This window comes from Hyaena hyaena, unplaced genomic scaffold, assembly GCF_003009895.1.
Source record: "Hyaena hyaena isolate Hyena2069 unplaced genomic scaffold, ASM300989v1 scaffold_21, whole genome shotgun sequence".
Lineage (NCBI taxonomy): Eukaryota > Metazoa > Chordata > Mammalia > Carnivora > Hyaenidae > Hyaena > Hyaena hyaena.
This window is the reverse complement of record NW_024080653.1, coordinates 434,724-448,908: the sequence shown is the minus strand read 5'-3', so window position 1 is coordinate 448,908 and position 14,185 is coordinate 434,724. Positions and strand designations below refer to the sequence as shown.

Below are 14,185 nucleotides of genomic sequence, written 5' to 3'. Positions count from 1 at the left end.
GATAAGGAACTTCTTACTTTCAGAGATCAGGTGGCTTTTATTTTTTGTTTCTCTTTAGCACTGGGGTGGGAAATCCAATCTTACTAGCTCTATTCCAGACCCACCTCCTCTCCCCCCGCCCTCCACCTCCCCAGGGGCTGGGCAGATAGCTCATGCCTCTAGGCATGAGTGGGTGGGCAATTCCACCTCTTCTTCCAGGAACCTGATTCCTTCACCACCACCCCCTCTCTGCCTGGATAACACCCCCAGGCACTCAGCTGTTTGGCTGCAAATCCCAGGGGAGTGGAGCTCAGGACTCCCAGCTCCCCTATCCCCAGAGCTATGTGATGAGAGGTGGGTGTTTGAGGTGCACAGAGACAGGACCATGGCTCCAGGGCCATTTCTGCTTTTAGAATACTGGTGCATTTTTTATTAAAGAAGAGAATAAAGCATTTGTAAATATATTTCTCTCATGTATACTTCAAAGGTGACGCTGGTCGGCCGCTACAGAAATGGGGAGCAAACAGGCAGGAGCCCTCCCCCCCCACCCCTTCCACCCTAGATAACAGAGACACATGGAGGGCTGGGAGCTGCCCAGCTCCAAAGGACAAAGGGCTCCAAGATGTGTGAACGGAAGGACCAGCCGACAGCGCTCATCACAGTGATGCCCAGAGAGCAGGGTGGCGCCTCCAGGGAGGTCGGGCACGCTTGTTACGAAAACCCCTTTAGAAACAGATAAGGCATGAAGGTCCCTGCTGGATTCCCAGCACAGAGGCCACGGCTGCCGCCTTCCGCCGGGCTATGGAGCTCCTCTATTTTCTGGGATCTCAGGATGGGTGGCAGAAGGGACTGGGAGCCGCGAGGAACTGCTCAGGGCAAGGTGGAGGCCTGGACATCTCTTAGCTGAAGCTGGACTTTCTGAAGCCTTAACAAAAGGTTTAGCCCGTGACCCAGCTGGGTCCTCAAAAGGCCCCCACAAAGGTGGGAGGTTAAGAACCAGCATTTTATGGGAGGGAGGAGACACGTTCCCCACCAGGTCCCATTTCAACACTGCTCAGTACAGGGTGGGAAATCTTGGGGAGTCCCCCATGAAGGGGGGGGCAGGGGCGGATGCCAGGACCACTGGCTGGTGGCACACACCTGGGACATTCTGGGGGCAGCAGGCATGATCTGAGGAGGGGTCGGCCTGTGGGGAGCATGGGAGTGAGTGAGACACGTCATGGTCCCTGAGATGGGGGCAGGCAGAGGCCAAGCTCGGCAGGTCAGAGGTGGCGTGCAGACATGGGGGCTCCCCGCCGCCCAGACTCCTGGAAGGCTTAATGGCCAGAAGGCATTTCCAGGGCCGGAGCCCGAGGAGGCTGGCTGTGGGGGAGGCAGGGTGCACTGTTCATGTATGGCTGCCGAGGGGCTCTCTGTTCCCCTCCTCTGATTGGCTACAGATCTGCAGTGGGCTGAGGGTCTCCAGGGGAAAGCCTGGCTCACCAGGGCTGGAGTGGGGGCACTCGGGGCCTGGCAGAGGCTCTGTGTGGCAGGAGCCGTCTCTGACCCGGTCAGGACTCTGGGGGGAGGAGGGCAGCTGGTGCTAAGGGAATGACAGCGTGTCACAGCTGGGGAGAAGCAGTGGGTGGTCCAGGAGACCCCTGGAACCCGCAACGGCTGGCTCTGGGATCCCCCTTCAAGTGTTTCCAGTTGTGGCAAGGGGTCAGGGAGACCTTGCATTGCAAATCTCTAAAAACAAACAAGCAAACAACAACTTTGAAAGGAAAAAGAAAAAGCCAAGTGGTCCAGAATGGCTTTCAGAAGCCTGGCCAAGAATCTGAGAGCAAGGCCCAGGGTCAGGAAGCCAAGGGCTGGGGAGCTGGGAATCCCCGGGGGTGGGGGTGGGGGTGGGGATGTTTGGCTTTGAAACTCTTAGCTGCGTCTTTGGGCTGACGCAGGATGCTGGAGGCTTCTGGGCGATCTGGGAGGTGTCGAACACCTCCCAAGTCAGCAGAGAACAGGCTGGGTCCCCCACGCGCTCCCTGGGCCAGGCAGCAGCCTCCCCTGGGCTATATTGCTGCTAAAGGGTTCCCCCACTCACCAGAGGCTGCAAGGGGGGGCGTGGTTTGACCCTCGGGGGAGGCTGCAGGCGGGGGGAAAGGGTCACTTGCTGCTGTGCGTCTTCACTTTGGTGGCATTGATGTCGGCCTTGGTCTTCTGGATCCTGGAGAAGATCTCTTTGAAGAGCGCCTTGTACTCAGGCTGGCTCTGCTCCAGCCGCTTGTCCACAGCCTCCACGTGCTGGCTCAGGCTCTTCTCACCTGCCCTGGCCTCCCCCTGGCCCTCCTCGCCCCCGCGAAGGTCTCTCCACGAGCTGTCTCGCGAGATGGGCCGCGAGGTCTGCACGCCCGCGTGCCGCACGCCCGCGCCTTGCTGCCGGCACTTGCTCAGCAGCTCCTCGTACTTCTCGAGCAGCGCGTGGTACTGCTCGTCCACCTCGCGCAGGATGGACATGCCCCGCTTGCGCACGCTGTTGGCATGCAGCGTCAGGTTGCCCGCGTGCCGGCTGGCCGGGTCTTTGGCCACGATGGCGTTGAGCGCGGTGTCGCTGCAGCTCTTGCGCACGGCGTGGCCCGGGGAGGCGGCCGGGGAGGAGACGCCGTCCTGGGCGGCCGAGTCGTCCCCGCTGCCGGGCTGGGGGTCATCGGCCTCCGGGGCCTGGGTGAGGGGCGCGAGCAGGGCCTCGGCCAGGTGGTCCTCCCGGCCCAGCAGGTAGGTCTTCGCCTGCTTCATCTGCTGCAGCTCCAGCAGCTCGGCCTCCAGCTCCTGCACGCGGAGGCGGCAGGCCTCCAGGTCGCACAGCTGCCGCTCCAGCTCCGCGTACTCCTGCAGCACCGCCGCGTACTCCCGCTCCGCCCGCTCCTTGCGCTGCCGCTCCTGGCTCACCTGGGAACGCAGCACGCCCACCAACGTCTGCAGCCGCTCGTTCTCCTCCAGGGGCCGCGGGCCTAGCTCCAAGGAGGAGCTGTGCAGGCGGAAGGCATCCTCGCACCTGAGAGGGAGCAGGCCGGCAGACATCTGGTCAAGGCCAAGGTCCCGGGATCCAGCTACCCACGCTTAGCAGATCTCCCGGCCAATGGGCAAGATCTTCTGTTTGCTCCACTCTCTGCCCTTTCTCTCCCTTCTCTCTGCCCTGGGCAGTGACCTGCGTCAGCCGGGTTTCTGCTCTCTCCGGAGCTCAACCAGCCAGCAGGTCCGAGGGTGGGAGCAGAGGGAGGTCAGGGAAGGTCTTCCCCAGATTCCTTTCCTGGTTAGTCCTGGCCCGGCAGCCCCTGCTGGACTTCCAGTAGCATCCTTCCCCTGGTGCCTTCAGGACTGGGGGTGGTAACAGCTCCTTGCTGTTTGCAAGCCTGGGGAAGCTGCAGTGTCCCTGCGGTCTCCCCACACCTCGTCCACACCTCTTCATCCATCGCTCCTCAGTTACTCCGTGCAAGGTGCTGTCTCCTGCCAGGACCTTGACCGAAACACCCACTAAACACACAACGGGTATTTTTACATTAAGAGGTCATCCCGCTAAGATTTACTGGGAACTGAAAGGTGTAGTGGTTAACTCCTCCTGAGTTAGAATTCTAGCTTAGTAAAGAGGTGACCTTGGATAAGCTCCCATAACCTCTGAGCTTCCTTTTCCTCATCTGAGTAGCGGAGGTGATAAAACGTACCTGGCGGGATCGCCACGGGAGTGAAATCACTTTGAGTGGCGGGCCCACGGCCAGGGCTCGCTAAATGCCAGCTGCCGCCTGTTGTTGGCAACGGGATCAGTCCCTCCGACAGCCTGGTGATGCGCCAACTCTCATTCCCACCTGCTGCCTCGTGCCCACCCTCTCCTTCCTCCGGGACTCGGGGACGCCGTGCAGGGTCCAGACCGCCCTCACCCTGCCCCCTGTGTCACCCTCACCTACCGGGGGCTGGTGCACAGCTCCTTGAGACAGGGGAAGGTGTGGATGGTGCGCCTGCGTTCCCGCTTCTCCCGGCGCACTCGCAGCTGCTCCAGGCCCCGCAGCTGCTCCACTTGGGCCTGAAGCTCCTCCACCTGGGCCTGCAGGCGCTCAATGGTCTCTGTCAGCCTGGAGGTGGGGTGGGGGACATACACGGGAGGGACTTTAAGGGGACGGGGCCAGCCCTCCTCACTGCAGCCCTGGAGGGACTGGGGGTGGAGGTGGGGACAGATGGGCAACCTTGAACCCCACTTCCTGGTGCTGAGGTCAAACGGAACTCCCCTTGTACCTGAGGACCCGCCCTTCTTCTGCACTTCCCGGGCTGAGCTGCCCATCCTCCCTGTGCCACCTCGGTCCCTTCTACACCATTGGAGCACTTATCACCCTGCACGGCAATAAAATATTCACATGCCTGTCTTCACCTAGGCTGTGAGCTCCTGGGGGTGGGGCTGTCTCTCTGTATCCCCGTCACTGTACCCCCAGTGCCTAAACAGAGCCTGCTATGTAGCTGGTGCTTCAAGAAGGGGTGTGGCCTGAACGTGAAACCACCCACAATTGACAAGGGCAATTTCACTACCATCCCGGGGTTCAGGCCCGGGCTTCTGGGAGAAGGAGCGTGAGTCAGAGCCACTGGCCAACATGCCTATCTACAACCCAACCTGACCGCTCCCTCGCTCGCCCCCCGGCCCTCCCCGCCCGGCCCTCACCCATGGATCTTCTGCTGGGCAGCCTTACTCTCCAGCACCAGCTTCTGGTTGGTCAGTTCCAGGTCGCGGGCTGTCAGGTCCAGCTGTTCGTACACTTTGGCATGCTGCTCATTCATGTGCCGCAGCGTGTCCAGCTGCTTGGTTAGGTACTGGAGGGGAGAAGGTTGACAGGGCTGGGGACAATGTCATGGGCCATTCTCCTACTTCTAGGAACACGTTTGCTTCGAGGTACTGGTCTGCAGCAGAGCTGGGGGTAAAGATGGTGGTGCAATGGCTGCCCGGGATAGTTGTACAGGTTGTGAACCGGCACAAGCTATAGGACCAAGGCTGTGTCTGCTAAGAGGGCACCTTTCCCTAAGTCATAACAAAGGCACCACGGGCCAAGGGGTCCTCAGTGGGCGGGGGAGCACGTGCAGGGCCTGTGTGGCCCCTCACCTCGATCTCCTGCACTTGCTCCTCGTTGGTGGAGTACATCTGCTGCAGAGACTCCTCCAGCTCCTTGTTCCTCTCCAGCAGGGTCTTCCCCAGCTCTGCGGCCAAGTGCAAGTCTAGTGGAAGAGGGGGCAGAGGGTGGGAGGAACCTGAGGAACTGAACGGGCTCAGAGGACTCCCATAAATGTTCCCAGCATGCATTCTGTGCCTTGGGGACTCCAAGACAACCAGGACACAAGCTGGCCTCGGAGCCCGCGGGCCTTGGAGGGGATGGAAGCCAGGGACTAAGACTTTACACTGACTGTCGCTTCTTCCTGCAATGTCCTCTCTCTCCCCAGACCCTCCCAAGGCTCATCCCTCTCCACCTTCCACTCTGTGCTTAAATGTCACCTTCTCCAGGAGCCCTTCCCTGACCACAGACTCAAAATCACACCCGCCCCCGCCTCATACTCCCTCTCTGTTTAATTTTTCTCCTTAGTGAATATCACCATCTAACTTACCAAACAGTTTGGCATATCATTTATCTTTTTTTTTTAAATATATATATTTTTTTATTTCTAGGGGAGAGAGAGAGACAGCGTGAACAGGGGAGGGTCAGAGAGAGAGGGAGTCACAGACTCTGAAACAGGCTCCAGGCTCTGAGCTGGCAGTCAGCACAGAGCCCGACGCGGGGCTCGAACCCACGAACCGCGAGATCATGACCTAAGCGAAAGTCGGACGCTTAACCGACTAAGCCACCCGGGCACCCCTGGCATATCATTTATCTTGTTCATTCCCTCCCTGACTAACTGTAAGCTCACAGGGCAGGGATTTTGCCCATTTTGTTCACTGGTATCCCAAGACCTACCACAGTGCCTGGCATACAGCAGGTGCATAATAAATATTTTCTGAAAGAACGAGAGGAATGTGATCAGACAATCGATAGACATGGGGCAAAGTGCCCTGGGATGATGGTAAGGGAGAGCTCACTCTCCCTGGGCTCAGCGGGAGGCTGAGTGAGCTTTCAGGTTGGGTTTGGAAGGGTGACTAGGACCTCACCGAGAGGCAAAAGAAACAGAAAGACTTGCTGGATATTAGAATTGGGTGAGGGGCGCCTGGCTGGCTTAGTCAGTAGAACATGTCACTCTTGATCCCGAGGCTGTGAGTTTGAGCCCCAGGTTGGGTAGAGATTACTAAAAATTAAAATTTAAAAAAAAATTTTTTTTTTTTTAATGTTTTATCCATTTCTAGGAGAGAGAGAGAGACAGCGTGAGCAGGGGAGGGTCAGAGAGAGAGGGAGTCACAGACTCTGAAACAGGCTCCAGGCTCTGAGCTGGCAGTCAGCACAGAGCCCGACGCGGGGCTCGAACCCATAAACTGCGGGATCATGACCTAAGCGAAAGTCGGACGCTTAACCGACTAAGCCACCCAGGTGCCCCTCTAAAAATTAATTTTTAAAAAAATCTTAAAAAAAAAGAAGGAGCTAGGACTTTATTTAAAAAAAAACTGAATGAGGCTTCAGAGTTCTTTGGCCCAACATCCTTATTCCATGGAGGACAGGCTGGAGAAGGAGAGGGAAGAATGACTTGCCCAAGGTTATGGCCACATTGGAAGCAGAATTCAGGTCTCCTGACCCTGGCTGGGGACCATTTGGTCCTAGTGATATGTGCCCCTCTCAGAAACCTCCTTTCACAGGGCAGCAAAACCATCATCATCTTGCTCCCAGAAGCCCTGATTCTTGTACCCTAGGACCGGAACCTGCTCTCCCCGACCCCAGCCAAAGGTGCACGAACACTGTCAGAGAGGCTGGGAGGGGATCTAGCCTGCTTCTGGGGTGGCTGTGTGGTGGGGAGGGGGACGGATTAAAAGGAAATGGCAGGTGCTGGTTTCCCTAAAAATTCTCTCTAGTGGGTCTGGAGTTGTGTGAGGGCACCTAGACATTTGGAGTAGGTATTTCTCGATATATATGCCTCATTCTTCTTAGAAACAAAGGAAACAACATACTTATTATCATAAGGGGACACTTTATTATTTCTTTATATATATTTAAAATTAAATTTTTTTTTCAATGTGTATTTATTTTTGAGAGGCAGAGAAACAGAGCAGGAGTGGGGGAGGGGCAGAGAGAGGGAGACAGAATTGGAAGCAGGTTCTAGGCTCTGAGCTGTCAGCACAGAGCCCGACACAGGGCTCGAACCCATGAACTGTGAGATCATGACCTGAGTCGCAGTCAGATGCTCAACCCTCTGAGCCACCCAGGCACCCCCAATTTTTTAAAATGTTTATTTATAGTTGAGAGAGAGAAAGAGAGATAGTGCATGAGTCGGGGAGGGGCAGAGAGAGCCGGAGAAAGAATCTGAAACAGGCTTCAGATTCTGAGCTATTAGCAAAGAGCCACACGTGGGGCTTGAATTCATGAACTCTGAGATTGTGACCTGAGCCGCCGAGGTCATTGACTGAACCACCCAGTTGCCCCTATATTTTAATGTTTATTTACTTATTTTGAGAGAGAGAGAGAAAGCAAGCATGTGCCAGTGAATGGGGGAGGGCCAGAGATGGAGGGAGACAGAATCCCAAGCAGGCTCTGCACTGTGCAGAGCCTGATGTGAGGCTCTAACTCGCGAACCCCGAAATCATGACCTGAGCCAAAGTTTGATGCTCAACGGACTGAGCTTTCAAGGCACCCTGAGGGAGAGAAAATCTTAAGCAGACTCTATGCTCAGAGCAGAGTCCAATGTGGGGCTCAATCCCATGACCTTGGAATCATGATCTGAGCCAAAATCAAGAGTCAGATGCTCAACAGACTGAGCCACCCAGGCGCCCCAAGTTGCTGTGCACTTTAAATGAGTGAATTAGCTGGTGTGTGAATTATATCTCAAAAAAGCTGTTAAAACAAAAACAAACAAACAAAACCACTGAGGGCAGTTTAATCTGGGGGCAGAGACTGGTGTTAGGAAGCAAGACCCTTAAAGAGGTTGGTAGATAGGCTCTGATTGAGTTCGCAAGGCTCTTTTCTTTTGAAAATCACTTTAAAGTTTGTGTTAAGTGTACTTGATGTAAAAAATCAAACAGCACAGAAAGGTTAAGAATGGTGACCAAAATCTGGCCTTTTGCAGCAACATGGATGGAACTAGAGGGTGTTAGGCTGAGCAAAATAAGTCAGGCAGAGAAGGACAGATACCATATGTTTACACATATAGGTGGATTAGGAGGAAGTTAACAGAGGACAATGCAGGAGAAGAAGGGGGAAAATAGTTGGGGAGATGGAGGGAGGCAAACCATGAGACTCTTGAATGCCGAGAACAAACTGAGGGCTGATGGGGGTGGGGGTGAGGGGAAGGGGGGGTGATGGGCATGGAGGAGGGCACTTGTTGGGATGAGCACTGGGTGTTATATGTGAACCAACTTGACAATAAACTATTTAAGGAAGAAAAAATACATTAGTTCATAAGAGAAGAAAATTGTAAAACATAAATCTTCATGTAAATAAAAATGTCATGTACACATAAAAAAAATGGTGACCAAAAAATTACTTGAAAACGGACCTCACATATTCTTAGATCTATTACTGGGAATTCCATAAACAAATGCATATGGCCTCAAATGGTTATGACAGAATGATTATTTGTAAGTAACAGAAGTCACAGCCTGCGTGTGCGGTGTGGGAGGAGAGAGGAGGAAGCAGGTAGATGAAAATGCCCCATTTAGAGAAAGACGCTGTCCACATGCTGGTCACCATTCTTATAAACAGCTCTCTGGGCTTAAAGCAGCTATAGGTACAATTTCGTGTGAACAGGATGTTTTTCTGTACGTGCTTTTTTCACTTAACAATTTGGCACAGGGGCACCTGGGTGGCTTGGTCGGTTAAGTGTTAGACTTCGGCTCAGGCAGTTTGTGGGTTCGAGCCCTGAGTCGGGTTCTGTGCTGACAGCCCAGAGCCCAGAGCCTGGAGTCTGCTTTGGATTCTGTGTGTGTCTCTCTCTCTGCCTCTCCCCCCTCACACACACTCTCTCTCTCTCTCAAAAATAAATGAACATTTAAAAAAGAAGAAAGAAAAACAATCATGTAAATCTCAGAAGAACCTTCAGCTTTGAGCAATTAACATCAGATGATGATGGCAATAAAAACCAGGTACCTGATACAGACCAGTCGGGGAATGGGCCACTTGCAGTATGAGTTTATTAACTATGAGTTGTGGAGAAGTCTACAAAGTGTGAAGGCCTCTGCGCTCGTCCATCTATAAAGTGTGAAGTCTGATGTTTAACATCGTAGAACTGTGCAGCCCTATGTTATGTCGAGTGCTCAGTAGAAATTCGGGAGCCCAGCAAGACCACGTCCAGTTGGCAATGATGGAGCCGTACCGCCTTCCTCCTCTCTGTAGTGAGATGGTAAACAGCTGGCTCACCCCCAAACAGTATCAAATAACTCAGGTATCAGTGACAAAGAACACAAGGCCACGGTCATCAGTGTTTTCTCCCTGGGGAACTGTCAGGTGGCCTGCAGCTTAACCTAGAGTCCAAGACCCCAGGCTCTGAAGCTGAGTGAGGAAAGGTCGGGAGCAACTGCATTTTATGCTTTTCCTTCCAGGTGGGCACGTGAGCCGGGTGTGTGTGTTCCTACCTCTGGCAGGCGGGGCCAGCTGCAAGTCACACTATAAACCAGGAACACAGGAGCCTGCGTTGCAAAGGCACCGAATGTAACCAGGCCACCCAGTGACTCAGGGGAGGGGAGGAAGGGAACACGATAGAAGCTGTCTGCGGTGGGAGAAAAATCTCAGAGAGTGTCTCAGGGAAACTGGATCACGATGCAAGCTAAGCTGGTCAAAGCTGTGAGGAGGGATCACAGGAGAAGCCAGAAGCTGCAGGGCAGGGAACTGGCTGGAGCCAAGCGCTGGGGAAAGTACACCAGCTAGAGGGGGCCTGGCGGTGTCTCTGAGCTCAGGGCAGAGTGCGACTCCCCCTGGACCAGGGGTGGGGGAAGTCAGGGGGTGGGAGAAGGAGGGAGCCGGCTAAGGAGGAAGTAGAAATCAGAGTGATAAACAGTCTGTCATGGCCAGATTAATGGTCACACTGGACAAAGCCGGGGAAGGTACCGAGTCTGAATGGGCGTCTCCCCTGGGCCCTGGAGTTTTCTGGGGTCTCCAGTAGTGGGCTTCGGCGGTGTTGCCCTCTGAGTGCCTGCTGACATGTGTTCCCTGTGAGCGATGCCCCGGAGGCCTGAGAGGGAGTGGCCGGCAGTCAAGGAGATATCGTTGAAAAGAAACCCTGAAATCCCACTGTCCCCCCTGGTTGGGGTTGGGGTGTGGCTCTGGAGCAGAGAGGTGGGAAAGGGCCAGGGGTCGGGCACAGGGGGAAGGGACAAAGATAAAGGCAGTGGGAGGAGAAGATCTACCCCATCTGGCAGGGATGTGGGGTTCCTGCTTACAGCCTCCAAGGCATGAATGTCAGGAACTCTGGGGCCACACAATTGGGGTCCGGTCACCTCCCTCTCCTTGTCATGTCAGAGCTCTTGCCCAGGGCTGAGACTCAAGGTCGGGCACCCAGGACTTCAAATCTATGACTCAGCAGCTATCTCTCAGCATGGAAAGAGGTACCATAGGGCCCGCCATGCCTAGTCCAAGGTCAAGGAGGGAGGCGGGCAGAGAAAGAGAGCGCGAACCAGTGTGCTTAACAATCAATGGATTTTTCTATTTTTACAGATGCTTGTGTCAGTGGGCGGAAGGAACATGGTGACGATCTAGGACCTTGCTTGTCCCAACTGCCTCCCTCCACTGGGACAGAATGGAATCAAAGTCAGGCAGCAGGCCAAGCTTCCAGAAAGTAAAGTTGGCGCCTGCCCCCAGGGCAGGGGAGAAACACACACAGAGGGGAGACCCAGCTGGTTGAGCTAACCTCTTCCTGAGCCACTCAGAGGCAATCAGGGAGCAGCTGGGCAGAGGAGAATTTGGGGACTGGGTACAGGGAAGGGGGATGTTACAGGCACTTGATTCCCCAGTGTAGCTGGCCTTTGGCCGACGCTTCGCCCCACCATCCAGCTCTCCGTGCCAGGCTCTGGGAGGTGGTGCTGCAGTGCCTGGGCCTGAGACTTCCTCTGAACCCACCCCTGGCATTCTAGACGCTCCTACTTTCTAGTCACATGTGGGCTTTTCATGTTGCTCTGTGCCTTCGTACAGCATCCTTTCTACCTACAATGAATGCCCAGGCAGCCGCTATTGAACTCTCTAGCTCAGAGGGCCCTTTGCATAAACCTATATGAGTATTACACCAGAAGGCCCTCTGTTTCTTATCTCACTGCTCTCTGCCCTCACCCAGGGTGAGCAGGTATTTGTTTTTTGGTCAAGATGTCCAACTTCTTCTGACACTGCCTCATTTCTGGTTTCCCTCCTTGTTCCTGGACCCTGGCTACTACTGGGGCTACAACGCAAGGCCAGCGGCTGCAGGCCAGCGAGGCCGTCCCCTACCCTGGCCCCAGAGCATGGCAGCCCAGCCCAGCTTGAATCTCTCGCTCTCCAGAAGCAACACATCTCCCACCCCTACTCCCTGGCTCCTTCCTCCCACATCTGGGCCGGGCACAGTGCCAGAGACATTGTTAGGGGTGCGGGAATGAAATGAGACAGCAACAATATCAGCATCAGCTTCCCAGGAAGCCATCTTCCCAGGAGCTCAGCTTCCAACCTTTCCATCGAGGCCTGCCTCTTCCATGAAGCCCTCTTACTGCATTCTAACACCCACACTTAGTTATAGGCCCATCTCCACCTGGCCGGGTGCACCCAGGAGGCCAGGGCTGGAACTGTTCCCAGCTCCCAGGATGGTGTCTGACACCTAGGTGTCAGCCTGATAGGTGTGGGGGGATGTAAAATTTGGGGGGTTAGTGCCCAGCATGGGGGATGGGGTTGTCACGGCCACTACCGGACATCACACTCCAGGCAGGGAGGCTGAGGTGGGACTCCCGGGTGAAGAGTATGGCAGAGTCCAGCCCAGCACCCCCAGTCCCACACTCATCCCCCAGAGACTGATTAACCCACGCTCCTGAGTACAAGGACGGTTTCATCTACCAGCAAATCTGGCCACATGGGGATGTGGGTCAGGGCCAGGAAACAAAAGGCTCCAGGATCCGGGTAGATGCCTCACATGAGGGCAAAGCTAGGCATCTGGGGTCCCACGGAGACGCCACTCAGAGCAAGGGCTATTAGTAGACACTGAACCAGAGTTGTGTCCACACCCGCCTGGCTTGCTGGGTGACAGTGCTCATTTCTCCTGGACATGTTTCCGTGCCCCTTCAGCTCTAACCACCCGAGAACGAGGTGCTTTGGGGGAAGAGAGGGTGGATTTGACTGCATTCCAGCAGACCTTGGCCTTGACCCCCTCAGGCCTCCTCCTCCTTCCTGTCCTACAGCTCCACCCCGCCCGCCCCCCCCTCCCACTCAGAGTGATGTCACGAAGGCCACCTCATCACCAGATTCTAACCCCCTTCCCGCCATCCTCTCTACACTCAGACGGGAGTGGGGGAGGTGGCTCCCCCTTCACTCAGGCTCTAGTCTGGTGCATTGCTCAGAATGCCCCAACCTGGTTCCCTCGAACCATGAGTCATTTGAAAGAGGGCTGGGAGGGAAAGGGAAAGGGCCAGGGACACCCCCCCCTCCCTCCCGCTCCCTAGGAGGATTGGAGACTCCAAGTTTTTGCTGCTTCTTGGTCAGCAGGGTCCCCAAACCCCTATACCCTCCCTGGGTAGAGGGTAAAGAAGTTGGCGAAACTTTCTGGGAGTCTTAGAGCTCAGGAATCCTGGCAGGGAAGGGTGCACCAGATTTGGAATGGGATAACTTTCACACACACACACACACACACACACGCACGCACACACACACACACACACACACACACACACACACACTCACCATTCCTCTCAGCAAAACATAACCAAGGAGCCACCTCCAAGCCTTCAAAGACTTCTAGCCAGTACTCAGGCCCCCCAATAATACTAGGGGCGCTTGGGCAGCTCCTGCCTCTAAGATGCGGTGGGTGAGCGGGGTGAAGTATGCCCCTGTCGTTCGGGGAAACAGAATGGCCGCTCCCCCCACTTTTGTGTGTCTTCGCCGGTCCGGCCCCGGTCTTCTCAGGCAGCGCTACCCGTCTCCACGTCCGCGTTCTCCAGACGCATCACCCTCGGAGTCCGGCGCTCCGGGTCCAGCCCGGCCCTCCCCGGGGTGATACTGCTCAACAATGGAGAAGCGGACAGGGGTCGCGGGGCGCACCCCGCTTTCCCGCCGCACCCACGCCGCCGTGCTCACCCTGTTCCAGGTCCTGCTGGTCGTACCAGGGCTCCTCTTCCTCTGTGGTGAAGTCTTCCATCCTGGCGGCTCTCCGCATGGCCCCGCGGGCGGCGGGCGGCAGGCGGGCGCTGCGGCGGCGCGGCTCAGGGCCGGGGCGCGGGGCCCGGGACAATGCGGCGGAGGCGGGCCGGGCCTCCCGCGTCGCGGACTCGGGCTGCAGTGCCCCCGCCCGCGCCGCGCCCCTTCGCCATCGGCCGCCGACCGGGCGCCCACGCGGGGCTGGCGCGCCGCCGCGGTCCGGCCCGGCCGGGGTCCTGCGGAGTCGGGGGCACCGGGCGACGGCGGCACAAAGGGTGGAGGGGCGGGGGCGGCGGGCCGGAAGGCGGCAAGGAGGGCTGGGGTCAGCCGGCACGTCTGGGGCGCTAGGAGTGCACGCGGGCCGCGGCGGGCGCCCCCTGCCCGGCTTCGGCCCGCGCTGCCCCAGGCCCGCCAGGCGACACCGGGAGCCGCCGCTGCATCTTGGCGGGGTCCGCCCCGCGCTTCCCTAGCCGCCCGCTCCGCGGGGTGGGGCCGGCCGCCTCTGACCAATCAGAAAACGTATGCAAAGGTGGAGGCGGGGCAGAGGGCGGGACCTCCCTGGCGTCTCGGTGGGGCAGTTGCTGGTTGAACCTCACCCTCCATCTACGTCCAACTCCTTCAGTGTACCGCTCCGTGTCTGAAATGATTTTATTTTGTTTACCTGCTGTTCTCTCTCTCTCTCTCCCTCTCCCTCCACATCTCCTGAAAGCACAGCTCTTGCCCCTTTTGTTCACAGCTGACTCTTTAATATCTAGAACAGGCTGACC

At 56.4% G+C, this 14,185-nt stretch overlaps 1 protein-coding gene across 2 annotated transcripts; it reads right to left on the bottom strand.

Moving 5' to 3' along the window:
* Positions 1-337: 337 nt before the first annotated feature.
* Positions 338-13,838, bottom strand: CDR2L (cerebellar degeneration related protein 2 like). Of its 2 annotated transcripts, XR_005527450.1 has the most exons (6): positions 13,359-13,838; positions 5,096-5,208; positions 4,661-4,809; positions 3,918-4,082; positions 2,060-3,010; positions 339-1,707 (listed from the first exon to the last, which is right to left on the bottom strand). XR_005527450.1 is itself a non-coding variant. In XM_039226599.1 (5 exons), the coding sequence occupies exons 1-5, from the start codon at positions 13,435-13,437 to the stop codon at positions 2,122-2,124; spliced, it is 1,395 nt and encodes a 464-aa protein (XP_039082530.1). In that variant the 5' UTR covers positions 13,438-13,838; the 3' UTR covers positions 338-2,121. The 2 variants fall into 2 exon arrangements, 1 of the variants encoding a protein (XP_039082530.1); XM_039226599.1 differs by having other exon boundaries at positions 338-3,010.
* Positions 13,839-14,185: the final 347 nt, after the last annotated feature.

Coding starts and splice junctions, on each gene's coding strand:
- CDR2L (XM_039226599.1), bottom strand. CDS start 13,437: ATGCGGAGAGCCGCCAGGATGGAAGACTTCACCACAGAGGAAGAGGAG. Junction 4,810..5,095: donor AGCAAGTGCAGGAGATCGAG/GTGAGGGGCCAC, acceptor TCTCCCCTCCAG/TACCTAACCAAGCAGCTGGA. Junction 3,011..3,917: donor GAGCTGTGCACCAGCCCCCG/GTAGGTGAGGGT, acceptor GCTCCCTCTCAG/GTGCGAGGATGCCTTCCGCC.